General features: G+C 63.2%; 1 protein-coding gene across 4 annotated transcripts in view; it reads left to right on the top strand.

Moving 5' to 3' along the window:
- Nucleotides 1-24,729, top strand: part of CARS1 (cysteinyl-tRNA synthetase 1) — a 44,520-nt gene extending 19,791 nt beyond the window's left edge. For 2 of the 4 annotated variants that reach the window (XM_081790198.1, XM_081790197.1), the window contains 16 exons: nucleotides 3,944-4,084; nucleotides 4,288-4,376; nucleotides 5,914-6,035; nucleotides 9,765-9,877; nucleotides 10,358-10,486; nucleotides 10,903-11,032; nucleotides 11,141-11,244; nucleotides 11,680-11,777; nucleotides 11,893-12,082; nucleotides 12,507-12,575; nucleotides 14,770-14,851; nucleotides 21,347-21,427; nucleotides 21,970-22,037; nucleotides 23,379-23,438; nucleotides 23,789-23,872; nucleotides 24,415-24,729. In XM_081790198.1, the coding sequence (XP_081646324.1) occupies nucleotides 3,944-4,084; nucleotides 4,288-4,376; nucleotides 5,914-6,035; nucleotides 9,765-9,877; nucleotides 10,358-10,486; nucleotides 10,903-11,032; nucleotides 11,141-11,244; nucleotides 11,680-11,777; nucleotides 11,893-12,082; nucleotides 12,507-12,575; nucleotides 14,770-14,851; nucleotides 21,347-21,427; nucleotides 21,970-22,037; nucleotides 23,379-23,438; nucleotides 23,789-23,872; nucleotides 24,415-24,549 (1,695 nt within the window). In that variant the 3' untranslated portion in view covers nucleotides 24,550-24,729. The other 2 variants (XM_078433818.2, XM_078433817.2) reach the window with 2 other exon arrangements.

Below are 24,729 nucleotides of genomic sequence, written 5' to 3'. Positions count from 1 at the left end.
GTAGCTTGGCTAGAGGCGTATCAGTTTTATTCATTTCCCCAAAGAACTAGTTTTTGGTTTCGTGCATTTTTTCTGTATGGAGTTCCCGTGTTCTGCTTTAATTTTTATTATTTCTTTTTTCCACTTTGGACTTAATTTGTTCTTCTTTTTCCAGTTTGTTAGGTGGAAGTGTAGATGATTAATTTTAGACCTCTTTTTCTTCTCTGATCTATGCACCTAGTGTTACAAATGTCCTCTAAGCACTGCTTTTGCCGTATTTCACAAATTTTGGTACGCTGCGTTTTCGTTTTCATTTAGCTCAAAAACTTTTTATTTATTTAAAAAAATTTTTTTTTTACATTTATTTATTTTTGAGAAACAGAGTGAGACAAAGCATGAGTGGGGGAGGGACAGAGAGAGGGAGACACGGAATCCGAAGCGGGCTCCAGGATCCGAGCTGTCAGCACAGAGCCCGAAGCGGGGCTCGAACCCACGGGCCGTGAGATCGTGACCTGAGCTGAAGTCGGACGCTCAACCGACTGAGCCCCCCAGGTGCCCCTAGTTCAAGACTTTTAATTTTTTCTTGGGATAACCTTCTTTGGCCCGTGTGTTCTTTAGAAATGTGTTCTTTGATCCCCATGTATTGTGGGGGGTTTTCCAGCTCTCTTTCTCTTACTGGTTTCTAGTTCAGTTGCACAGTGGTCCGAGAGCAGACACGGTGTATGATTTCCGTTCTTTTGAGTTTGTTCAGGCGTGTTTTACAGCCCGGCCTGTGGTCCGTGTTGGTGAACGCTGCGTGTTCTGCCTGCTGTCGGACGAAGTGGTCTGTGGACGTGCATTGGGTCCAGCCGACTGATGGTCGTGTTGAGTTCATCCGCCTCCTTACCCATCTCCTACTGCTGGGTCCGTCCCCTTCGGAGGGAGGCGTGTTGAGGTCCCCAGCCACCTCTGCGGATTCATCTGTTTCTCCTCGCACTTCTGCTCGCTTCTGCCTCGTGTGGTCTGACGCCCTGCCCCGGGCCCGCACACCGTAAGCACGGTCGCCCTGTAGAACTGACCCGTTCGTCCTGCCACGTCCTTCTCTATCCCTGACGACTCTCCTGGCTTCGAAGTCTGCTTTGTCTGAAGGGAGCTACTCCTGCTTTATCTCACTGATTTGCACCGTGGTCGCGCAGTCCATTTCCACCATCCGTTTACTTTTCATTTGTACGTGTCTTTTTACTTAAAGTGGATTCCTTGTGGACAACTGAGAGTTGGGTCTTGGATTTTGATCCACTGTGACGATCTCTTTTAATTGGCGCGTTTAGACCATTGACATTCAAAGTGATGTTGATGTAGTTGGGTTCTTATCCACGCTGCCGTTTTCTCTCGTTGCCCTCGTTCTTTGTTCCTGTTTTGTCTTCCACTCCTTGCCTGTCTTTCGTGGTTTTAGGTGAGCATTTCACATGATTCTGCTTTCTCTCCTTTTCCCGCATATCTAACGCTTGATTTTCAGTGGTTGCCCTAGAGTTTGCAATATACACTTACGACTAATCCCACTTTCAAAAACACTGTACCCTTCGTGGTCATAGGAGTGTCCTACAATAACGAGACGACCCTAGTTCCTGCTTCCCGCCCTTGTGTCGTGGCCGTCACTTGTCTTAGCTGTCTGGAAACACAGAGGGCGCTGTGTCTACTTAAACGTGTACGTAAGTGTGCAGGTCGATGCGTTCCCACTGCCGTCATTTTGAACAAGCTGTTCTCTGTTGGATCAGTTAAGAGAAATAGAAGTTCTGGGGCACCTGGGCGACTCAGTCGGTTGAGCAGTCCGGCTCATGATTTTGGCTCAGATCGTGATCCCAGGGTCGTGGGATCGAGCCCCACGTCTGGCTCTGCGCTGACAGCTTGGAGCCTGCTTGGGATTCTCCCTCTCCCTTTCTCTGCCCCTCCCCTGTTCACGTGCATGCTCTTTCTCTCCTCTCTCTAAAAAATAAATAACAATAAATTGCTTTTATTTTACCTGCGCTTAATTCTTTCCGCGATGTTCTTTCTGACTTTATGTAGACCCAAGCTTCCAACCTCTGTTACTTCCGTCCTCTCTAAAGAGCTTCTTTGGACATTTCTTGCAAAGCAGGTCAGCTGGCAACACGTTCCCTTGGGTTTTGTTTCCCTGAGAGTTTGGTTTCCCTTTGCTTTTGCAGGCCGACGTCACAGGGCACAGAATTCCCGGGTGGCAAGCGTTTTGTCTCAGCACTTAAATGTCCCCGTCCTCCTTTGCTTGCACGGAGTGTGAGGGCAAGTCGGGCGCAGTGCTCGCCTCTGCTCGTCTACCGGCGAGGTGTTTTCCTCTGGCTTCTTTCAGGATCGCGTCAGCTTTGATGGGGTGCGGCCCGAGCTCGGCGTGCCTGGGTGTGGCGTTGCGGTGTTTCTCCTGCCCGACGTCCCGGGGGCTCCGTGCGCCTGCGGTTAGGGTCCGACACGAGTGGGGCGCTCTCACTCGCTCGGGAGCCCGATGTTTCTCCCACCCTTTCCCTCTGCTGTCCCCGTGACGCACGTGTGGCACGTCTATGGCGGGCCCGGGTCCTCGGCTACCCTGTTCGGTTTTGTTCACTCTGTGAAAATGAAGCCTTTCTAATTTTCAGTTTGGGGGGTTTCTCTTCTGTTGTCCTCAAGCCCCGAGATTCTTCCGCCGGCCGCGTCCAGTCTCCCGATGACCCCACAAGGACAGTCTTTGTTTCTGTCACGCAGTGGTGGATCCCCGACGTCTCCTGCCCGTTCTCTCAGGACTTCCTTCTCTCTGCTCACCTTGACCCTCTGTTCCTGCGCATGGTCGGCCGCATCCATCGGAACCCTGAGCGTATTAATCCCAGTAGTTTTACCCCCGGGTCTGACAGCCGCCCTGTGTCTTCACGTCGTTCCCTGCCTCTTGGCGTGCCCGGTCGTGTTTCCTCGATAGCCAGCCGTGAGGTTCCCGGCTGTGAGGGGATGGGCGGGGAGGTGACCAGGCTGGGGGCCGGGCCCCGTGCCAGGTGCCGTGAGCGGGGTTCAGTCTCAAGCGAGCCCACGCCTCTGGTCCATGCCTCCCTGGCGCCCGGCGTGGTGGCCGTGGGGCCGAGCGTCCTGGTGGGTCCCTGTCACCGCCCGCCAGCCCGGCAGCAGGTCGCAGGTGTGTTCCAGGTGGGAGCCTGGCGGGAGCCCCTAGCTGCGCCTTTCCTGTCCACGTCGTGGTACAAACGTGCCTCCCTGCGTGTCCTCACTGTGTCTTCCGTGTCCACTTTTCCTGAACTTCCTGCACCCTTTGTTCTTGGCCCCGTTGCCCCCACTGGCGGACCGCAGACCTCCTGCCTGTCCCCACATCCCTGTCACTGCTCCGGTTAAGATGCTGAAGTCGCTGGGTTCCTCCAGAGCAGGACCTCAGGGTCCCCCCCCGGCCTGCACGGCTCAGGCCGCGGCCACGACACTCACCTCCCATCACAGATGGACGTTTCTCCTGTCTGACGGGAGTGCTGCGGTGACAGGACACGTCTCGTACCAGCACTGCGCTGTTGCCCGTGACGTGGGCCTGCTGTCTTCAGTGATGGCATCCGGCGGTCAGGGCGCCCTGGCCGGGAGGCCGCCCTCCGGGACGGGGCCCTGCCATCTCTGTGCCCTGGCTGTGGACGACCGCACCGTGCCCGCTCCTGCCCTGCCCCGCCCCGTGGCAGCGGCGGCCCCGCTTGTCCCCACGGCCACCCCAACCCTGTGACCACAGTAGTCGGACCTCCTGAGTGTGCTGCGTCTTGGAACCTCCCACTTAGGGAGTCTGGCGTCTGTCCCCGTGCTGAGCCGTTTACACGAGCGCCGCGGTCTCACGGAGATGGCGCTCGTCGTGGACGTGGCTTTGCGTGGCACATCCTCGAATTCGAGGTCTCGGTGCGGACCAACTGCACGAGATGCGGCCCCGTAAAGCTCGTACACGTGTGTGGATGCTGTTCTTTGTCCACAGGTGTTGTTGGAAGAAGCAAAAGATTTGCTCTCTGACTGGCTGGACTCCACACTGGGCAGCGAAGTTACGGACAATTCTATTTTCTCCAAACTGCCCAAGTTCTGGGAAGAAGAATTCCACAGAGACATGGAAACCCTGAACGTAAGTGTCGCCAGCTGTCCTGCCCTTGCTCTCTCATCGGGGCCCGATGATCGCGATCCCGACCGTCTTCAGTCAGGTCTCAAGTGCGGGCCGCGGGCCTGCGGGCCTTCTTGGCCTGCGTTTGGTGCCGGTGCTTCCTGGAGCGTGCCGTCCGAGGCTGCCGTTCCAGAAGGAAGAGGGGCACTTGTTCTTCTCGCCCCCAGGTTCTCCCTCCGGACGTCCTGACCCGGGTGAGTGAATATGTGCCGGAGATCGTGAACTTTGTCCAGAAGATCGTGGACAACGGCTACGGGTAAGCTCGGGGCCCTCCCCGTGGGAGCACGGCATTCCAGGAAGGTTGTGCAGGGAAGGCGGCGGGGAGGGGAGCTCGTCGTGCTGTGGGGCTGCGGCCACCAAGCCCCTGGCTCCGGACGGCACAGGGCGGGGTCGTTCCTCCACGGGCCTCGAGGGCGGGCTCTGTCCCGGCCCCTGGCCTCGGCTGGCAGACGGCGGCCCTCTCGCCGCCTTGGCACATACTTGTCACTCTGCACACGGCTGCTGGGGCTCCTTTTGTGTCCTCGTCACCTCCTCTGACGCAGATGCTGCGTAGGAGTCATGCGGGGTTGGGGCTCCCCCGGTGACCTCGCTTCGCCCCTGCAAAGACCCCGTCTCCAAACACCGTCCCGTTCTGGGGGGGGCTACGGGCTAGCACTGACACAAAGGAATTGGGGGGGACGCGGCCGAGCCCATGACCTCACCGCGGGAGCAACCGCCCCCGTGTCACGCCGACCCTCCCGGCAGCCTCGCTCCTCAGTGCCGCTGAGTCCTCAGCGTCGGGGCCGCGGCAAGGATGCGCGTGCCGTAGAGAGCGCCCGCCTGCGGCTGCCGGCGAGCCCAGGGCTAAGTCCACGAGCACGGGGCCGGGCTGGCGAGCGTGGAGGCGCGGTTTCCGCCGCGTGGCGTGAGACCCCTTGTCCACGAGTCACCTCCCGGGGACGCGTGTTTCCTCGAGGCCCTCGGCCTCGGTGGCGACCCCTGGTCTGCCCTCTCGGCACCACCTGACCCGCGAAAGACCGTCCGCGTCTCTGAAGGTAGCGCTGTCGGGAGTCACCGATGCCGAGAAGCGTAACTGGGGGCGTGGGGTCTGCCGCGCAGGGGGAGGGGGGCGCCCTCCCCTGCGCCCCTGCTCTGGGAGATTCCGTCCCCGCCTCTCGGGCGAGACGAGGTGCCACCGAGCGGAACGAGGAGAGCACAAGACCTGGTGTGGGGCCCGGAGTAGCACAGGCTCTCTGGAGGTGGTGGCGCCTCCCCGTCCCCTACCTGGCACGGTCCCTGCAGGGCGACACGGGGTCGTGTGCCAGACTGAGTGCCGCGGGCGAGGCCAAGGTGAGAGAAGACAGATCATTCCGGGCTGGAATAACATGGAGGGCTGCTGAGAGGCAGAGAGCCTTGGCGGGGCCGTGCAGGCGGGTGGAAGGCGGACCGAGCGAGGGCAGGGCACCCGGGACCGCGCCGTCACCGAGGCGAGGGGCAGGGCGGGAGCTGTGTGGTCCCGGGCTGCGAGGCGGAGGGACTGCACGGGGACACGCCGTCCCGAGAGTGAGGAGTTGGCCTCCGTGACGAGGCGTGCGTGTCGGGCCCGCTCGGCCTGCACGGCGGCCGTGGTTGCGAGTAGCTACGTCACGGGGCCGCAGGACGGCCGAGGCCGCGCTGGACGCAGTGGGCAGAGCAGAGTTTTAAGAGGCCCGCGGCCCGTGCAGCCCTTTGGCTTTGCAGGTTGTCCTCCTGCGAGGCGCCCGGGCTGTCCGCGGGTCTGTCCGCCTTCCCACAGCCTGGTTCTTACTTTCCAGCTACGTTTCCAATGGGTCCGTCTACTTTGACACCGTGAAGTTCGCTTCCAGCGAGAGACACTCCTACGGGAAGCTGGTGCCCGAGGCCGTTGGGGACCAGAAAGCCCTGCAGGAAGGGGAAGGTAAACGGGGCCGGGTGAGGGGGTTCAAGCCCAGGCCTCGCCCCCGCCCTCAGCCTGCCTCACCCGGGCGCCTGGGGGCTGCGCCTTGTTGCCCAAGGAGTTTGGGGGGTTTTCCGCAAGAAACAAAAAGGCGAGCGCATCCAACACCATCTCAAAAAGCGTAGCGGACCCCGGGCCTGGATCCGGAGGGTCAGGGCGGCTTGTGGGACGCCCTGCGTGCTGGTGTGGGACACCCAGTGCCGATGTGTCACGAATATGCAGGTTGCGACCTGGTGAATGAGGGGGCAGAAGCCGCTCCCCCCCGCCCCCAACCAGGGTCAGCAGGTGGCCCCCTTGGCATCTGAGGTCCTGCCTTTGGGAAAGTGGAAACCCCGGGGCTGTTTGGATTGAGGCTACGGTTTCAGCACACCCACGCCAGAGGAAGTACGGTCCTGAGAGCTGGCCCTTATGGGTTCTGGTCGCACACAGTGAGCCGGGGGAGGAGCGGCCCTCTGTCCCGGGGGAATGGGAGACAGTGGCGAAGCGGGACCCTGGTCCTTGTCAGGCGGTTGGGGTGGCAGTCACCGCTTTCTGCGGGCTCAGCTCTGCGCAGCTGTCTTAAAGGTGCCCCGGGACGAGCAAGGCAGGAACGCGGGGCAAGAATTGCCAGGTCAGGTCTTTGTGGGCATGTTCTGATTCTGGGCGGCGCCTCAGAATCCCTGGTTCCTCTCTCTTTTTTTTCTCTTTTTTAAGTTTTTTATTTGAGACGGAAAGAGAGAGAGACAGAATGCCTCTGTGCACACACGCGAGCGGGGGCGAGGGGGCAGAGGGAGAAGAGCCTGACTTGGGGCTGGAACTCATGAACCATGAGATCGTGACCCGAACCAAATCCAAGAGTCAGACGCTCAGCCCCCTGAGCTCCCCGGCCACCCCGAGGGTCGCTGAAGACATCCCGCAGAGTAAAGGAGGTCCCGTCACGATGCTGAGTCACCCGTGTCCTCAGAGGATGGTCACAGACTTGGGTGGACCGGCAGCGGGGCCCCCGCATCCCTGCGGCATCAGGGACGCACCCTGGTGTGCACGAGAGGTGCCGGGCACGCCCCACGCATGGGTTGCTCAGACGGGCCGAGGCCCCCAAGATGCAGAGGGGTCGAGGTACGCGGGCAGCGGGGCTTTGTCTAGCAGACGGGCCTTCACACACGCGAATGAGGGCAGGGCCCTCCCATAAGCCCGCGTGGGACCCACGCCAGGCCGCAGGAGGAGTTGCTCCTCACGAGGACCACAGCTTCTGCCCATGGCGCGCTGGGCTGGACACCCGCACTGAGGGGACGTCCGGGCCTGTTTAAAGTCGCACCAGAGCCGCAGTGGAGGTCACTCCGGGTTTGAAACTGAACGGACACAGGAGGGCCGCACGGTCCCCCCCCCACCGGACTGGGGGAGCTCTCGCGCCAGTTCCGGGCCGCCTGACGTGTTACGTGTAGTTGTGAAAAAACGCAGACGGCAAATGAGCGGGGCCAGCTGCCAGAAAAGCCCCGAAAGGAGCAGCAGAGCCTCAAAGAAGAGGTGCCTGAAATAGCGGTAATTGAAACAGTCAACAGCTGGTTCTTCGCAAGGATTTGCGATACAGAAAACCCGCTAGCGGGACCGATGAATAAACACAGAAGATTCGAAAATACGTCCAGACAGGGCTGCACGGGACTAGAGACGGTGGCGTCTGCGAGAGCCCGGGAGGACGGGACCGCGCCGCTCGGCCCAGCGCGGCCAGGGGCGGCGTCCAGTTGGGGGGCAGGGAGAGCCCCAGAGACGGGGGTTGCCCGCCGCGCTAGGGACCCCGCACCATCTGCCCCAGCTGCGTTCTTTTTCTTTCTGCTTTCTCTTCTTCTTTTTTCTCTTTTGTCCTTTCCAGTAACCTCCACATCCAACACGAGGCTTGAACTCACGACCCTGAGATCAAGAGCCTCGTGCTCATCCGACCGAGCCAGGCGCCCCGGGGTCTTAAATGTCACTTGTTCTTGGATCTTTTTTCCCAGACTGACGTCAGAATCTTTGTGTTCCGGGGGCCAAAGCAGTAGATCCGACAGCGAATATAAAGGGACAAGGGGGGGGTCACGCCCTCCTTCGGGGACAGTTCCACTTCCCTGGCTGTGCTGACGGCACAAGGCCCCTCACTGCATGGACGCTGGGATGTGGGGCTCCGGGGGAGAAGGGGCCCAGAGCCATCTCGGGGTGCGGGGCATCGGGGAGGCAGAAGGCACGAACCCGCTGTGCCTGGGGTCACTTTGGGTGCCTCAGGAGGGAGACGAGAAAGGACACCAGGAGAGTAGCAGGGGTCGTGTGACTTACTCCTCTTGAAGAGTCTAGAGCAACTATCAGGTGTCCCCCAAAGTGGCATTTGGCAAACGGTGTGGGGAGGGGTGTGTGTGAAAGGGGGTCCTCGGTTACAGAACTTTCCAAAAAATTTTCTGAAAAGTCAGGTACGTTCATAGTAAGTGTGTTCGTTAGCGTGAAAATTAAAAGCCTGGATGCACGCTGTCGGCTAAATACAGGCTGGCCAGAGGGGTGTCATGACGGCTCGTCACATCGTCTTTGAGCGGCTGGTGTGATGTGGTGACTGGCTCAGTGAGAAAGAGACGTGAGACCGGGGTGGAGTCTGTCCTGCTGGGTGTGGATGTGTGTTTTGTTTGCAGAGACTAAAACAACCCAGAAACCTGCACACGGGGGCACCTGGAAACTGACAGTACATGTCAGCCTTCGTCTGTGACCGTGGCGTTGTTTTCCGGGTCTTCTCGTTGTTCCCAAGTATTCTACTTATAGTGCCCGTGTCATAGGCGTCAGGTCTGTCGTAAAAATGTCCTGCGCGCGCTCTCCCTCCGCTCTTCTCGGGTCGCCTGCCCTGTTGCTTGAACGGTGGCCGTCTTTGAGGTCCGCTGTGTCTGCAACTGTGGGCCCTGGGAGGAGTCTGTCGTTCCTGTTCCGCTGTTGTCCATGGGGGGGGCGACAGCACCCAGGACCAACCAGGCGGCGTGGAGACCACGCACGGGGCCCGGGGACCATGCCCCGCGCTGGCCCCGCTCACCTGGCCCCGCTGTGAGGGGGACTGGCCGGAGGCGTTCCTTCATTCTCTCGGCAGCCGGTGGGTCCGTGGGCGCCACGGCTCCTGCGTGTGGCCCAGGGAAGTGTCCCGGGGTGATGGCGTTGTCCTTTCCTGTTGCTCCCACCCCAGGCTGGCCTGCCCCTGGGGGCCCGGCCGTGACTGGCCACGGCTTTCTCCTGGGGGGCCGCGTCTGGGAGCCCAGCTCAGCCAGGAGGAGCGGTGACGTCCCGCTTCGCCATCTATGGGGCCGAGCTGGAGGGCCAAGGAGCCGCACAGAGCGGGTTGGCTGGTTCTCAGACCTCCCAGAACCGGGAGCCGTGCGGGCCGCCGAGACGAGCCCGCCCCACCGAGGGCTGCCACCCTGCCACGGCCTCACCTCTCAGACCGGAGCCCCGTGGCTCACCCTGGCCCCGGGCCACGGCCATGAGGGGAAGGCGGGGAGGAGGGTCTGAGGAAGCGGCAGGCGTGGTCCGGTCCCGGGTGGTCGCCCTCAAACCGCGGGGCAGCACCGAAGTCTTGCTGTGAAGCCGCAGCACCGGCTGAGGAAATCCGCGCAAACCAGAAGTGTCGGCCAGCCGCTCCCAGCGGGGGCCCCGCGGCGACACTGGTCCGCCCGCCGGGCAGCACCGGGTGACCTGGTTCCCTCGTGTCCGCAGGTGACCTGAGCGTCTCGGCAGACCGCCTGAGTGAGAAGCGGTCCCCCAATGACTTCGCTCTGTGGAAAGCCTCCAAGCCCGGCGAGCCGTCCTGGCCGTGCCCGTGGGGAAAGGTGGGCCCCTGGGAAGGGGTGGGGCTGCGGTGACGGCGGGACCCGGTTGCTGGCGGGGACCCAGATGCCACAGAGCCTCGTGGGCCTCGGGGCACGAGACGTCCCTTTTGGGACTCCTTCCCGGAGGATTGGACGACCTCCGTGGCCCCTCTGTCCTGGGGGCCTTTGACTCTGAGTGTTACCCGCTCCTGGAGATGAGTCCACTGTCTGATGTCCCCTGTGACAACAGTGCCCCTGGCCCAAGGCTGCGGGAGGGGGTGTAGACATCTGCTTCTGGTCGAGTGCTGGGCGGCTCTGGGGGTTACATGAGCCTTACTTGGCCTTCATGGCCTGCCGTGGGCTCCCCTGAGTTTTTCACGTGTGGAACATAACCCCTGTTCCAGTAAGGCCCGGAGATTTGGAGGCTCATGAACGCTGGGGTAACTGAAGGCCCGGACGCAGAGGGTTGGCCATCGGTCACCGGGTCATCTCGGTCCCTAGGGGCGTCCGGGATGGCACATCGAGTGCTCGGCCATGGCAAGCGCTCTCCTGGGAGCCTCGATGGACATTCACGGAGGGGGCTTCGACCTCCGGTTCCCCCACCACGACAACGAGCTGGCCCAGTCAGAGGTGGGCAGAGGCCGGGGTTGCTGTTCCGGTTGGGGGGCCTCGAGTTCTCCCTGCGGGGGAGGAAGAAGCCGAGGGCACTGCCAGCGGGGTGCTGCGTGGAGCCTGATTTCCACATCAGGGTCTTGCCAGTGGAACTTGAACCCTAGTTGTTGGGTCCGATTTCCCACCTGAACAGCCTGACCTTGGACAACAGACAGGCCTGGGGTGGTCGCGGTGGTTACCTCTTGCATCGTTGGTCCAGGGCCGTCCCTTGGGCCCCCGTTCCCCAGCTGGAAAAGGCAGCCCCCCCTGTTCTGCATCGTGGGGGACACAGAGTGCTCACGGAGCGTGCCCCTGCCCCTGCCAGCAGCTGCCTCGTGTGCCCGACCTTGCCCCCTCCGCCCCCCACCCCCCCCCCCCCCCCACCCCCCGAGCAGGCCTACTTCGACAACGACTGCTGGGTCCGCTATTTCCTCCACACGGGCCACCTGACCATCGCGGGCTGCAAGATGTCCAAATCGCTCAAGAACTTCATCACCATCAAAGACGCCTTGCAGAAGCACTCGGGTAAGAACTTGGCCTCTCCCAAAGACCCGAGCGCCCCTCTTGTTGGATGCGCGACGGCGGTGGCTGCTCGGGAGGGTGGGGGGACCACTGTGCCGTCTCCTCCCCCAGCACGGCAGCTGCGGCTGGCCTTCCTCATGCACTCGTGGAAGGACACTCTGGACTACTCGAGCAACACCATGGAGTCCGCGCTTCAGTACGAGAAGTTCATGAACGTAAGTGCCCGCCTCCCCCGGGGCGGGGACGCCTCGGCTCAGCCGCGGCGGGACCGCGACCGCCCCCCCCCCCCCCCCCCCCGCCCCCAGTGGAGGACCGGAGACTGGCGAGAGCAGCCTCGCCCGGGGCCGCCCAGCCCCGTGCCCCCTTCCCGAAAGCCCTGGCGCCCGCTGGCGTCAGGAGCGCTCGTGCGCCTCGTTTCGCTCGGACCCGTGGCGTCGGCCGGACCAGCGTCTCAGGCTAACGCCGGGACGCGTTTCCGTCTCGAAGGAAAACCTTTCCCCGTCTCGGCCGGCCCTGGGGTGCTGCCGGCGTGCCGTGGCTCCCCAGATCTTACCTGAAGGAGATGTGCTCCCCTCCAACAGCCTCTCCTCGGTGCTTCCCCGGAGGGCAGAGGTTTCTAAACGCCATTAAACGGAACTTTCTGACTTCAGGAGTTTTTCTTAAACGTGAAAGACATCCTCCGAGCCCCTGTTGACATAACCGGTCGGTTTGAAAAGTGGGAAGACGAAGAGTCAGAGCTGAACAAGAGGTAGGAGGGAGACGTGCCTCTGGGGTCGGGCAGCCGTCGCGCCCGGGGCGCGCTGGCCCGCGGGGGTTCTTGGCAGTGTGTCCGTTGGCTGACGTTGCTGCCTCCTCTTACTCAGCTTTTACGACAAGAAGACGGCGGTGCACGAGGCCCTCTGTGATAACGTCGACACGCGCACGGTCCTGGAAGAGATGCGGGCTCTGGTCGGCCAGTGCAACCTCTACATGGCGGCCCGGAAGGCCGCGAGGAGGAGGCCCAACCGGGCTCTGCTGGGAAGCATCGCTCGGTACCTCACCCACATGCTCAAGGTAGGCGGCTCCCTGGAGGCACAGGCCGCCGTGTGCTCGCCGGGCTGTGTGCACGCAGGCGGTCAGGCCCCGGGCGGCACGGCGAATCGTGCCGTTCGGAAGCCGAGACCCGTCCCGTCCTTCGCCCCCGCTGCGCTCCTGCGCCTCAGAGAGCACCTGCGTGCAGCTGCCCTCCGTGCTCACGCGTTCTGGGGTCGGCCTCCTTGCCCTTCCGGCCCCCTCTTGCCCAGTGGCCTCACCGAGAGCGGGCCGGAGAGGGCAGGGGAGGGGGGCACCCTCGGGCCTGGCGTCTCCCTCCACCCGGCGAGGCCGTCTGCCCCGCCTCCCCCTACCCATCTGCAGCAGCGTGTTTCCTGGACCCGACCTCCGCGGGCCGCCTCTCGGGACCTCTTTACACGCTCCCGCACGTCCGTTTCTCTTCCAGGTCTTTGGGGCCATAGAAGAGGAAAGCTCCCTGGGATTCCCGGTCAGAGGACCTGGGAGCAGCCTAAATGTGAGTATAAGTGCACCTGGTGCAGAGAAGCCCCCTCCCTTGGGTCGCCCCGCCCCCGGGAAGCGTGCCCATGCAGAGGAGCACGCTCTCACCCTCCACACCTGCTCCGTGCCTTCCTTGTTCCCCCTCCTTGGCCGAGCCTGTGGACATTTGGAGACCCACGTTAGGTCCCACCTGCGCTGGACCTTCCGGACTGAGCCCCGGGTCACGCCTGGGCCTGGCTGGGAGAATTGAGCAGTCGGCTACCCCAGTGCGTGTGCAGGGGCAGCCAGGGCCTTGCTCCCGGCCATTTGTCAGGGAACCGCGCTGCCGTGCTGTCTGTGTGAGGTGGTCCCGGGAGAGCAGGCTAGCTGGGACGGTCTCTGAAGAAGCCACAGCCACACGGCCCGGGTTCACAGGCGCTCACGTCCTTGCTCGTGTGGATCAGATCCCACGCTGGTCCGCGCGTCTTGATGGGGAGAAGGTTCAGCAGAAGCAGCTGGTGTCACCCTTGTGGCTGGGAGCCGCTGCGTGGTGACCTGGTGACCGACTCTCCTGGAGTGTGTGCCTTGTCAGAACTGCTTCCACGCCCCACCCCTGCTCCGGAATGATCCCTGTGGTTTGATTGGAATGCGAGTGTAGATATTTAAATGTAACTTAAATGAAAACAGGAACCAAGTACAGGGCGGAAGGGCAAAACCTCTTTAAGATGGTTTCGTGATAGCGGCTGGTGTGAAAACTCTGTCCTTCAGGGGAGCTTGGAGGTGTTTCCCCGAGAATTGACTTAAGAAGGCCTGTCTGAGCCCCGAGGCTTCATCATTTTTGGCGCTTTTCAGAAAAGGAAGCTGTTTTCTCTTGTGTCAGCGATACCAGATTTTTTTTTTATTTCCCAGGGGAAAAAAAAAAACTTCCTACATTAGAGACCATCGCTTTCGAACTTAAAAATACCTCTTTTTTTAAAGTTTTTAGTGTTTATTTTTTTTTTTTTGAGAGAGAGAGAGAGAGAGGGAGCGCACGAGCAGGGGAGGGGCAGGGGGAGAGGGAGACACGGAATCCGAAGCAGGCTCCAGGCTCTGAGCTGTCAGCCCAGAGCCCAACGCGGGGCTCGAACCCACAAGCCGCGAGATCATGACCTGAGCAGAAGTCGGACACCTAACCGACTGAGCCACCCAGGCACCCCTTAAAGATACTTCCAAATGCGGTGGTGGGGTGGGAGCCTTTCCAGGTGACCTCAGCGGGCCCTTTGGGATAAGCAGCCCCGGGGAACGAGCCAGGTGAGCTGCCAGAGGCCACAGGGCCGGGCCTTGAAGGGTGTGCACCTGCCCCAAACCTGAGTTGTTGAGGGAGCAGGGAGGACCGCTGGGGGCCCGCCTCCTCCAGACGCACCCCCAGGCGTGCTGGCTGAGGCCCCTGCCCCTCTGCCCCGAGGCTCACCACAGCTGCCTCAGCCTGGTGGAGATCCAGACCTAAACCCCAGAAGCCCGGCCCCTCCCCTGCAGGACGGCCACGCCCCAGCCCGGGTGCGGGAATGGGCCCGGGGAGGCCTAGCCCGCTTCTGCGTTTACTGGTCATTGCTTGGGTTACCCAGCCGCCGGATGACTTAATGAGGAGGCAGGGAGAGACCTTGCTTAAAAGCCTGCTAGAAAAATAGGAAAGCTGTAACAGAAAGAGTTTTTATAAAATCACTGTTTCTTTGCTTCGGGTTCTGCCGTCGTCGGCTTCCCTTCCTTGGCGGGCTTTGCGTTCCGTGGCCGCCTCCGTGGTGCTGCGGGGAGCGCGCCGTGGAGCGGGTGCGAGCGCGCGTGGATGGTGGACGGTTCTCAGAGGCGCTGGTTGGCCTCACACGGGAGCGCGTGTGGCCGCAGGTCCCAGCCCGGGGGGACGGCGGCGGCCTGTCCGAAGGCAGCCCATCTTGCAGACTCACCTGCGTCGAACCGTTTCGCTGTGAACACGGGTGTTTCTTAACAAGCGTGTGTCTGGCCTGGGACGGAGCTGCTCCCTCGAGTGGTTGAGCGGTGCGGCTTGTGGAGCCCGTCCGGCCGGGCTGGAGGGGAGGCTCTCGGCCGGGCCCCGGCTCCCGCCGTCCACACGGGGCCCCGGTCGTGGCAGCGGAGCCACGGGCAGTGTGCAGGCGGCCCAGCTCCGCAGCGCGTGCTGAAGCCCGTCCTCAAGTACGGGCCGAGCTGGTCTCTGAGCGAAATCGTTCTCTCCGCAGCTCGAGTCCACGGTCATGCCCTACCTGCAGGTGTTGTCGGACTTCCGAGAAGGCGTGCGGAAGATCGCCCGAGAGCAGAAAGGTGAGGTTCCACCTGGCCCGGCGGGGGCGAGCTCGGGGGTTAGCACGGCGCCCCCAGTCGTGACGGCCACGTCGTCTCTAGCTCCCAAGTGTCCCCGCGGGGCAGGACAGCCGGGTGAGGGCGGAGCCTCCCGGGAGCTGCCAGGCCGGGACGCCTCTCCGCCCTTGCCGAATCGGCGGCCAGGGGCTGGCATGGTGAGCGGGGGCCCGGGGCTGCCAGGCTGAGCTCACACTCACCTGCCTGGCTCAAGGCTCGGCATTTCACGGAGTGGAAAGGAGAGCGGGAAGGTTTGAGCCTTGCCAGGGTCATGCTGGACTCGCTCACCGGAGATGCCACCTGTCACCTCTTGTGCTGTGCTCCCTCCCCAGGCCTTTCTGTGCTGGGAAGTCCCACCTGGAGCTCATCTGGCCGCCACTCCCGCAGAGCAGGAGGTCCTGGCAGGGTGTCCTGCGGGTGGAGCGGGCAGAGGGCCCAGCGGTGTGGCCTGGCCGGGGAGCCTCTGGAGGAAGCAGCACCGTGAAGAGGAATGAGCAGGCCTGGGCCTGTGCCGGGGAGGGCAGAGCAAGAGGGCGGGAGGGCCCCCCCCCCCCCCCAGCCGAGGCCACGGGCCCCTCGGGGAGGAGCCGGGATCTGACGGTGCTTTTGTGGGGAGCAGAGGGCTTTAGGCCGGGGCTGTGGCGTTTGGACCAGTTGAATAAGCAGGGTTCTCTGTCTCTAACACCTGGCCCTCACGCCGTTTTAAAGCAGCTAAAAAACGGGTGGACGTTCAGGTCCTGTGCTGACTTGTCCAACAGCATTGACAGTGCTGGTGTCTCGGGTTTGGGGGTGACTGTTCTTGTCGGGGGGCCGCGCAGCCTGGGCATTTCTTCCCCCCCTCCCCCCGGCTGTACGGCATCCTTCCTGGCAGGTTCTGGGGAACCAGGGCCATGGGAGGCTGAGCACAGCAGCCCTGACCAGCCACGTCCCTGCTCAGGCCCTGAGAGCGGTGCCCGTCGACCGGTTTGGGGGACAGTTCGGTCTTGCTTTTCCTCGGCCGCTTCTCTGCTCTGTTACGTTTGTTGCTCTGGTAGATGGACAAGGCCAAGTGGCCAGTCAGGACGGGGGTCATTGTGTGTATGCCGTATTGCTTTCCCCACCTGCTGCGCTGTGCGACCCTGAGGCTCAGGTGGCTAGAGAGGTCATCCTACCCGAGGCGATGACCTGGGACGCGCAGACCTGGGGCCCTGCGGATAGGGAACCGTCCGTGAGCCAGAGACCCGGGGCCTGTGGACCTCGGTCCGCAGATGGGGAAAGCCTTCCGGGCCGAAGGCGGCATCACCCTTGTCCCTACCCCATCTCCCTCCCGACCCGACAGCAGCAGCAAGTGCTGAGTTTTTGTTTGTCGAGCACCTTGGGCTGGCCGTGGAGACAGAGCGAGAGGCTCAGGGCAGGTCCTGGTTCATTCACTCGGCCGAGTCTCCCAGGTCCAGGCGCTTGCCTGACACAGGAGTAGGAGACAGTTTCCCCAGTAAAGGGCCAGAGCTCAGCCCTGGCCAGGAGGGATGGGGTGTGGGGGTGTCTGACCAGGAGAGGCTTGGGAAATTGGGAAGTCACAGGAGCAGGGATGTGCCTGTGGTCAGAGCTCGGCGGGGGGCCCGGGGTGGGGGTGGGGGAGACAAGAGCCGTTTCCCCTTTGTGTTTTCATTTTTGGTAAAAGGTGCAGAACGTAAAATTTATTGTCTTAACCACGTGCAGGTGCTCCGCTCAGGGGCATTAGGCACATTCTTGCTGGTAAGCACCCGTCCCCACCATCCTCTCCAGAACCTTCCATGCTCCCAAACTGACCCTCTGTCCCATTAAGCGCTAACCTCCGTCCTCTGTGCCGGCCGTGGTGCCCACCGTTGCACCTTCGCTCTCTATGAACTTGGTCCCTCTGGGGACCTCATACACGTAGAATCCTCAGCACTTGTGCCTCGGTGACAGCACATATCACTCGGTGTCATTGACGTCTTCCAGGTCCATCTGTGTCCCAACAGATGCCACGGTGTCAGAGTCTCCCTCCTTTTTGAGGCTGGGTAATACCCCGTGTGTGCTTGTCACATCGTGTTCATTCGCTCGTCCTTCGGGGGATTCCCACGGCCCTTTGTGTCCCCTCCCGAGCCCTCCCTGTTCCGTGCCCGCTGTTTTCCTCCTGCCTTCAGCCCCGACGGACACCCCCTTCCTGTGGGCCCGGGCTCCGTGGACTCTGAGCCCCATGCCAGGAGGGGCCCGCGAGGGAGGTGCTGGTAGGGGTCTTGGCTCTGGGTTCGCACCGGGGGCGGTGGGGCTGTCTCTTTGGTTTCATACAAAACGCTTCTGAGCTGTTGCTCATTCACGGAGGACCGCGACGGAAACCCTCTTTTTCTAGAATCTGCTGCTGTCGGAGCCCCTTAGAGTGGACAGGGCCGCGAGGTCCTTGTGGCTGGCACACTTGGCTGGGGCGCCCCGGGCTGTACCCAGGGAGGCCCGTCTTTTCTGGGCCCTCGAGTGGCTGTGGGGCTGTCTCCTCCCTGGAAGAGCGGTGCCGGGGTCCGAGCCTATGTGGTCGCACCCTTGGGAGCGGCTCTTCTGCGTCTGCCCTGCCGCTCAGGGCATCCCAAGTCACGGCCCCGCCCTCCCTGCGCCCCTTCTCCACATGACAGCCCTGCCCAGTCCGGGTCCCACCCCAGCCCCAGGCTCGGCAGCCAGGCTGCAGCTCGCCCCGGAGCCCCAGCTCCGCTCTGGGGACATGGCAGGCAGTGCGGCGGGGCCTCTCCCGGAGTCCCGGCCGTCGTGCTGTCTGCGCCCTGTCCTCCCGCCTGTCCCCAGCCACCCCGGAGGCAAGGCCCCTCTCTGCTTCTCTTATAAGGTCATGTTAGCTGTGGAGACCTGGTGCTTCCAGACGTTTAGTTTAAGAATGGTTTATTGAGGGGCGCCTGGGTGACCCAGTCTGTTGGGCGTCCGACTCTTGATTTCGGCTCAGGCCATGACCTTAGGGTCGTGGGATCGAGGCCCCGTTGGGCCCTGTGCTGAGTGTGGAGCCTGCTTGGGATCCTCTGTCACCGTCTCTGTCTGTGCCCCTCTCCTCGACTTGCACACTCTCTAAAATTACAAAAAAAAACTTTTTTTTCTTTAAAGAATGCTTTATCGAACTCCTCAAAAGTATCCAACCAGACTTTTCCTGTTTTTTAAGAATAAAAACAACTTAGGCAAACTTCACACGAGTAAACCCAGCTGCCGTTAAAGTGAACGAGTCCACTGGCGTTTCGCGCTTCCCGAGTCGTGCAGCCGTGCTCGGCCTCCTTCTGGTTCCCACCGGCCGCAGGAGCAGCCGTGATCCGTGAGCCCCCGGTCCCCACCAGCCTGCCTTCTGTCCCCGTGGCCTGGGGTGGCCTGGGCCCCGCACGCCCGTCGGCCACGGAGGCTTCTTTTGCCTCACGGAGGGTCCCCCGCGTGGCGGCGTGTGTGGGGCTGCGTTCCTCGTGCGGGCGGGACGGAACGCCCCCGAGTGCACGCGCCACGCCGTGTCTGTTCCGCTGCTGGCAGACTTCCGGGCTGTTCCCACCTCGTGGCTGCTCGGGACACGCGGGTACAAGCGTCTGGGTTGGGGACGGACCTAGGAGTGGAGTCGTGGCGGTCCCGTGGCTGCTGCACGTGTGACTTTGTAAGAACCACCAAGCCGTCCCGCAGCGGCTGCGCGGTTTCCTGTTCCCGCCAGCCGTGGGGGGGGGGGGGGGGGGAGTTCCGATGTCTCATCGCGGCCACTCGTTGCCCCTGGCTGTACGAAGGCGATGGCCACCCTCCAGCCCTCCTAGCAGGGGAGGGGCCCTCTCACGGGCACGGTTCCCCGACGACACTTGATGTCGACCACTTTTCCCCGGGCTTCTCGGCCACCTGTGCATCTTCTCTGGGGGGGATGGGGGGGGGCGGGGAGGGGTCCCTTCCGGCCCTGCGCCCCCGTGCCTCTCATTGGGCCGTTCGTCTTACCTTGGCGACTTGTGGGACCCCGGGGCCTCGTCAGTACGTGACTCAGAAGAGGGCAGAGGAGAAAGCCAGCCGGGGGGGGTCCGAGCTGTGTTCACAGGGCAGGTCTCGCGTGGGGGTGATGGCCACTGTCCTCAGCTCTGCGGAGCCCCCCCCGGGCGGCTGGTGGCGGTGGGCGCGGGCCCTGGCTTGCTCTCCTTCCGGGTCCGGTCAGCTTGGCTCAGCGCCCGGCCCGGGGTCCGCCGTTCTCACGGTGCCAGGGCAGGGCAAGGGCCAGGGCAGGGAGCGAGCGTAAAGGGTGGCGTTCCATCAGCCGTGCCGGGGAGGCTGAAAGGGCTTTTCTCCAGACGGCATCTTGAAGGGGGAATCTGCCCCGGGGGTGGCTGTGCTCGTGGGCAGGGGCCTCGGAAGTCCTCTGAGACCACAGAACCGCCGCCCGTGCGTCACCTGTCCTTTTGGCGGTGCGCGAGCCCGTGGGCCAGGGTCAGGGCGGCAGAGAGGGACGAGGCGGAGTGCGAGTGCAGGGTGTGGGCACGCCGGGCCGGCACGGGGGCAGGGGCAGGGGTGGGGGGCGGCACGCGGTTTCCCGCACAGGTGCTCTCACGGGGGTGCGGCCAGGGCACGCAGAACCACTTGGGCCCCAGGGTGCCGGCGGGTGCCGGGGGAGGGCGGCGGACTCGGCAGACGCCGGCCGCGGTGCATCCGCGAGACGAGGCCGGGCCCCGGCACGCCTGTCCCGACACCGGAAGACCCTCGTTCTGTGGTCTGTGACCGTTAGACCTTTCCGAGACAGACGTGCCCGTAACAGCCCAGCTCCCGCGCTGATTTCCGCAGGTGCGGGCTGGGCCAGCCCGGGACTTGGTGGGCGTGGCGGCTGGGCCAGGCGGCCTTCTGGGAGCGTGAGCCGATCCGGTCTGGGACCTGGCTGTGAACGACAGAGTGTCCCGGCGCCACCAGACCCTGTGAGCTCTCAGGGATGGCAGCACGTGCCCGCTTCACAGACGTGAACGTCGGCCCCGCCTGGCAGGCGGCTGGTCCCAGGTACCGGCCGACCTGCGGGGCTGTCACTGCGGCTGAATGTCCTTCACGGAGGTCAGGTCCTCACGGCGGAGCTCCTGAGCGAGGTGCTCTTCTCCCCCAAGGCAGACGGACTGCTTCTCCCTGCCGCCTCATCCCCGGCACTGAGCCTCCTGGAACAGGGCCTCTCTGGCCGCCGGGCTCGCCCTGTGACCACTGCCGCAGAGCCGTAAAGGCCGCCGTCCCCGGCCTGGAGGGAGCGAGCCTGTGGTCATTGGCTCTGCCTCTGGGACTCACAGAGACTGACACGGAGGTTTGAGAACGTCTGAACCCGCAGGGACCGTCCACCGAGGTCTGAAGGCCACGTCGGTGGCCACCTCACCCCTGCCCACTCCCGTCTGCTGGGTCGGGGTGTGTGTGCTCTTTCTTCGGGGCGTCACTTCAAAGCCAGTGGGACGGCGGGCTCTGTACCTCCTCCTGGACTTCCCGGGCCCTCTGATCACTCTGGCCCAAGCCTGGGGGTGGGCTGAGGCCTGGCCGGGAGCGGCGTGCCCGCAGTGGAGCTGGTGCTCGAGGCAGGGTCACCCGCACCTGTGCCTGTCCCCCAGGCCTCTGGCCCTCCCGCACCCCTCGGCTGGGCCTCCCGCATCGCTGAGAATGCCGGCAGCTCTGGGGTCCGCCCCAACCTCCAGACCCGTTTCCGGCTCTTGGCTGGTGGGGGCTTGGAATCTTGCGGAGTCCCGAGGACGTGTGGAGGGCGGGGGAGCGTGTGGACGGGAGCACGTTTCACCACGAGAACGAGGGGGAAATGGGGGAGCTGGGGGAGCCTAGACTCGTCACCGCTGGGCCTGCCCTGGGCCTGACTGCGATGTGAAGAGTGCAAGGAGCCTTTGCAGGACGTGCGGGTGGCCTTGGGTCCCTGGGTCCTGGAGTGTGGAATATGGTGCCGGGCTGCAGGGGCTCAGCACTCCCGGATGCCTTCCCAGTTGGCCAGGTGCTTGGGGTGGTTTATTTTTTTTCTTGTGTTTTGTTTTGTTTGTTTTGTTTTGTTTTGTTTTAATATTTAAGAGAGAGAGAGAGAGAGAGAGAGAGAGAGAGAGAATGAACGAGCAGGGGAGGGGCAGAGAGAGGGAGACACAGAATCAGAAGCAGGCTCCGGGGTCCGAGCTGTCAGCACAGATCCTGACGCGGGGCTCGAACCCACGAACCGTGAGATCCTGACCTGGGCCGAAGTCAGACGCTTAACTGACTGAGACCCCCCAGGCGGCCCTGACCTTGCCCTGCTCAGAGTCCCTGGGACCAGTCCGTGTGTGTCTTCAGACAGCACCTGCCTCTGATCGGCGTCCTAGGGCAGGGCGCAGACCGTGGCCACTCTTGGCAGCGGCCCCGTTCGTGCCCAGGCCTGGGCTCCCTCCGCGGCGCTCAGGAAGGCGCCCGTCCGCCGCGTCCTGGGCACGCCTCGTGTCTGGTCTGACTGAGCTGCTGTCTTTTCCATAGTCCCTGAGGTCCTGCAGCTCAGCGACGCCCTGCGGGACGACGTCCTGCCCGAGCTCGGGGTGCGGCTCGAAGATCACGAAGGTGGGTCCCCCTGGCTGCTTCTGGGGACCCGTCGTAAGGAGCTTCGGGGGTGGTGGGTGGGCAGGAGGGAAGGAGGCTGGGGGGGGGGCTGTTTTTTAAAAAGTTCTGGGACAGGGTCAGAGGACGCTGGGGTTTTACGTGAGGAGGGGTCCCGGAGTGGTGCCCCCGTGGCCCCTGGGGGCCGGCCTTGTAGATTTGCGGTTGTGGCCGTCCAGGACACCTCCTGTGTTTGACGGGCGTTTCGGCGGCTAGGCCACCGGCCACCCCTGCTTGTTGTCTGTCACTCGGGAGACAGCCTATGGGATTGTCCTCCGGTTTCACTGTGTGTCTTCCGACTTTGTGGGGGTTTGGGCTTGACTTTTGGCAGATTATTAGATTTTAAACACTGAGGGGGCCTGTCCTATCTTACGACCTCTGGGCTTTCCGTCACGAGCGGCAAGGCCTTCCCGCGTCAGTTAACGTTGAGGCCGTTGAAGCGAGCGGCGAGGGGGCGCGTGGGCGGCGTGGAGGCCGGGCTCCGTCTCACAGACTTGGCTTTTCAGGGCTGCCGACCGTGGTCAAGCTGGGGGACAGAGAGACCTTGCTGAAGGAGAGAGAGGAGAAGAGACGGGTGAGTGGTGCTGGAGCCGCTGCGGGCTTACGGGGACGCGAGACCCGCGGCGTTCGTGTGCCCTGTGCTGTGCCAGCTCCTGTGCTAAGGCCCCGTGGCTGCGAGTGTCGGGGGAGACCTAATTGCGTGTGACCGCCGGGCGATCCAGTGACGGGAAGGTCTGCCTTCTAAGGAAGGACCCTCTTCTTAAAAAGCTCCTCCCGGGGTTTGAGGGAGAATAGGTCCCTTTCAGTAAAGTGCAGCTGACATGTTGGGCTGTACCTGGCCCTACGGAAGTGCTGTCCCCTTTGTCCCTGAGGTGGGACCCGCCAGTCACCCCTCCATCTGCCCAGGAAGCGGGGGGGCGGGTGCGCGGTTCACAGGGCGAGGAGCCAGGGCAGGTTCTCGATAGCTGGCCTCCCCGATCCTCCCGTGTCCGCCCCGTCCCGTGGCCCAGCCTTGTGTCCCATCCCTGCGGGCTGGGCCGGGAAGCAGACACGTCAGCCTACCGCTCTGCTCCGCTGGCGCTCTGCCCATGCAGGTGCTCGTGGGGCACAGAGGCAGACGGCGGCTCTGCTGAGGGCGGCAGGGGGGCGGCCCTGCCTGCTGCTGCTCGCGCTCGCCGCGGCCCCAGGTGCAGCTTCCCATAGCGCCACTGCCCGCTGCACCGGCCCTCCCCTGACCTCGCCCCGTCCCACGGTTGTCTGCCCGGGACCCCCCCCCCGCCCCGCTTCTCTCTGGCCCCACGCTTGCCTTTACCCAGCCGCCCGCCTGAGAACCCCAGATTCCAAGACGGTATCATGACTCAACTCCCCACACCTGCCCTTCCCTCCTATCGGTGGTGGCACAGCTGGGGCCCTGCGCCTGTCCTCACGGGCACCACCCGACACCCGGGCCCGGGGACCCCCTCCCCGCCCCTGCTCCCAGGCCGCCCCCCCTCGGCCCTGCGCTGACGCAGGCTATGGGTGGGGGTGGGCTTCCGGCCTCCACCTGTCTCCTGCAGGCCCCTTCCCTGGCCCAGGCCCTGTGTCCTGGCACCTGCTGCCCTGTACCTCCCCGCCCCCCACCCTCTGGGCCCTCGCAATGCTTCTCCGCTCACCCATCCGACAGAGCCCCCCAGCCGGGCTCGCTGCTCTGCTCCTGCCTTCGTGCCAGCCGCACCCCGGACCTTGTCACGTGTGCTGGTTCGAGGCCCCTGGGCATCACCCCGCGGGGAATGAACGAGGGCTCCCCGCTCCCTCCGTGGGTTGGGCCAGGTCACAGTCCAGGCAGTGGGGGGTGGCGGGCACTTGCTTTATTCCGCCTCCCACCCCCAGAGGCCCTGGGGCAGACTTGGCTCATGGGGCCCCTGCTGCCCCCTAGGTTGAAGAAGAGAAGAGAAAGAAGAAAGAGGGGGCCGCCAGGAAAAAACAGGAACAAGAGGTACCACGTGCCGTCTGTGTGGGGCCCGGGCTCTCCTGGGAGGAAGTGCACACTTTGACCCCGAGCCCTGCTCTCTGTGCCTCCCTGGGCCCAGCCGGGCCCACCCTGGCCTGCGCCCGCACCCACCAGCGGCACCCTCCCGGGTTCCCGCTGCTGTGATCGTTCGGAACGAGCTTCTCGACGTTCCGTAGAAAAACCGTGAAGCTCCGTCAGTGTTGGGTTGTCCCTCTTTTGACTCGCTCCGCCCCGCCTTCTGTCGCTCTCTGAACCCGGGGCTGGGCGGGAGTGATGCGAGGTCACGCCTTTCCCCTCGTGGGCTCGGCTGCGGTGACGGAGGGTCTGTGTTGCAGGCGGCGAAACTGGCCAAGATGAAGATCTCACCCAGTGAGATGTTCTTGTCAGAGACTGACAAATACTCCAAGTTTGATGAAAACGTAAGGAGCCCGTTTTTGTCTTTTCAGAACCTCGTTGGGCTCCTAAATGGTGGGGATCTCCAGCCTCGGGCGAGCGGCTATTCTGTCTGGGGCTCAGTCCGGGGGAGGCGCTATCCGGGGTCAGTGCCTGTGGCCTCTCGAGTCTCCCCGCCGTGGCGGCGGCCGCACTGAGTCGTGGCCTGGCTAAACCGAGACAAGGTGTCGCTCCTGAGCTGGCCGGGAACGCGACTCAGGAGGAGAGGGCGCTGTCCCCAGGGCTCCTCCTTCCGACGGGGCTCGGCTGCCTTGCCGCTAGACCCTTGGGTCTTCCTTACTGGTTCTTACGCTTGGGCCGGTCCCATCAGGACTGAGCCACGCTGCCTCCAGAGGGAACAGTGGCCCTCGCCCCCGGGCGGGAGGAGGGCGCCCCAGACCGGCCTCTCGGTGACTGGGGTTGGTGCGCCGTGGCGGGTACCCGCCCAGGCGCGTCCTAGCGCGAGTCTGTGAGCCCGGGAGCGGGAGTCAGGTGCGTGCAGGTGACCCCCCGTGCCCTCCGTCCCCAGGGTCTGCCCACACATGACAGCGAGGGCAAAGAGCTGAGCAAAGGGCAAGCCAAGAAGCTGAAGAAGCTTTTGGAAGCTCAGGAGAGGCTCCACAAGGAGTACCTGCAAATGGTTCAAAACGGAAGCTTCAAATGAAACAGCAGGGGACTCAGTTTTCACACCAAGCCGTCGGTGGCCTGACGGCTTTCTCTCTGCGTCCTTAGTGACACTGCCCCACGCTCGATGATGTTTACAGTGGCTCTCGGGTCCCAAATTGAGAATTGTGTTCACCTGCCGTCGCCGGCTCTGAGACTCCGTAATAAACTTTTCCAGACA

The sequence above is a fragment of the Panthera onca genome, chromosome D1 (assembly GCF_046562875.1).
Source record: "Panthera onca isolate mPanOnc1 chromosome D1, mPanOnc1 haplotype 2, whole genome shotgun sequence".
NCBI classification, from domain to species: Eukaryota; Metazoa; Chordata; class Mammalia; order Carnivora; family Felidae; genus Panthera; species Panthera onca.
This window is presented reverse-complemented; position numbering and strand designations above follow the sequence as displayed.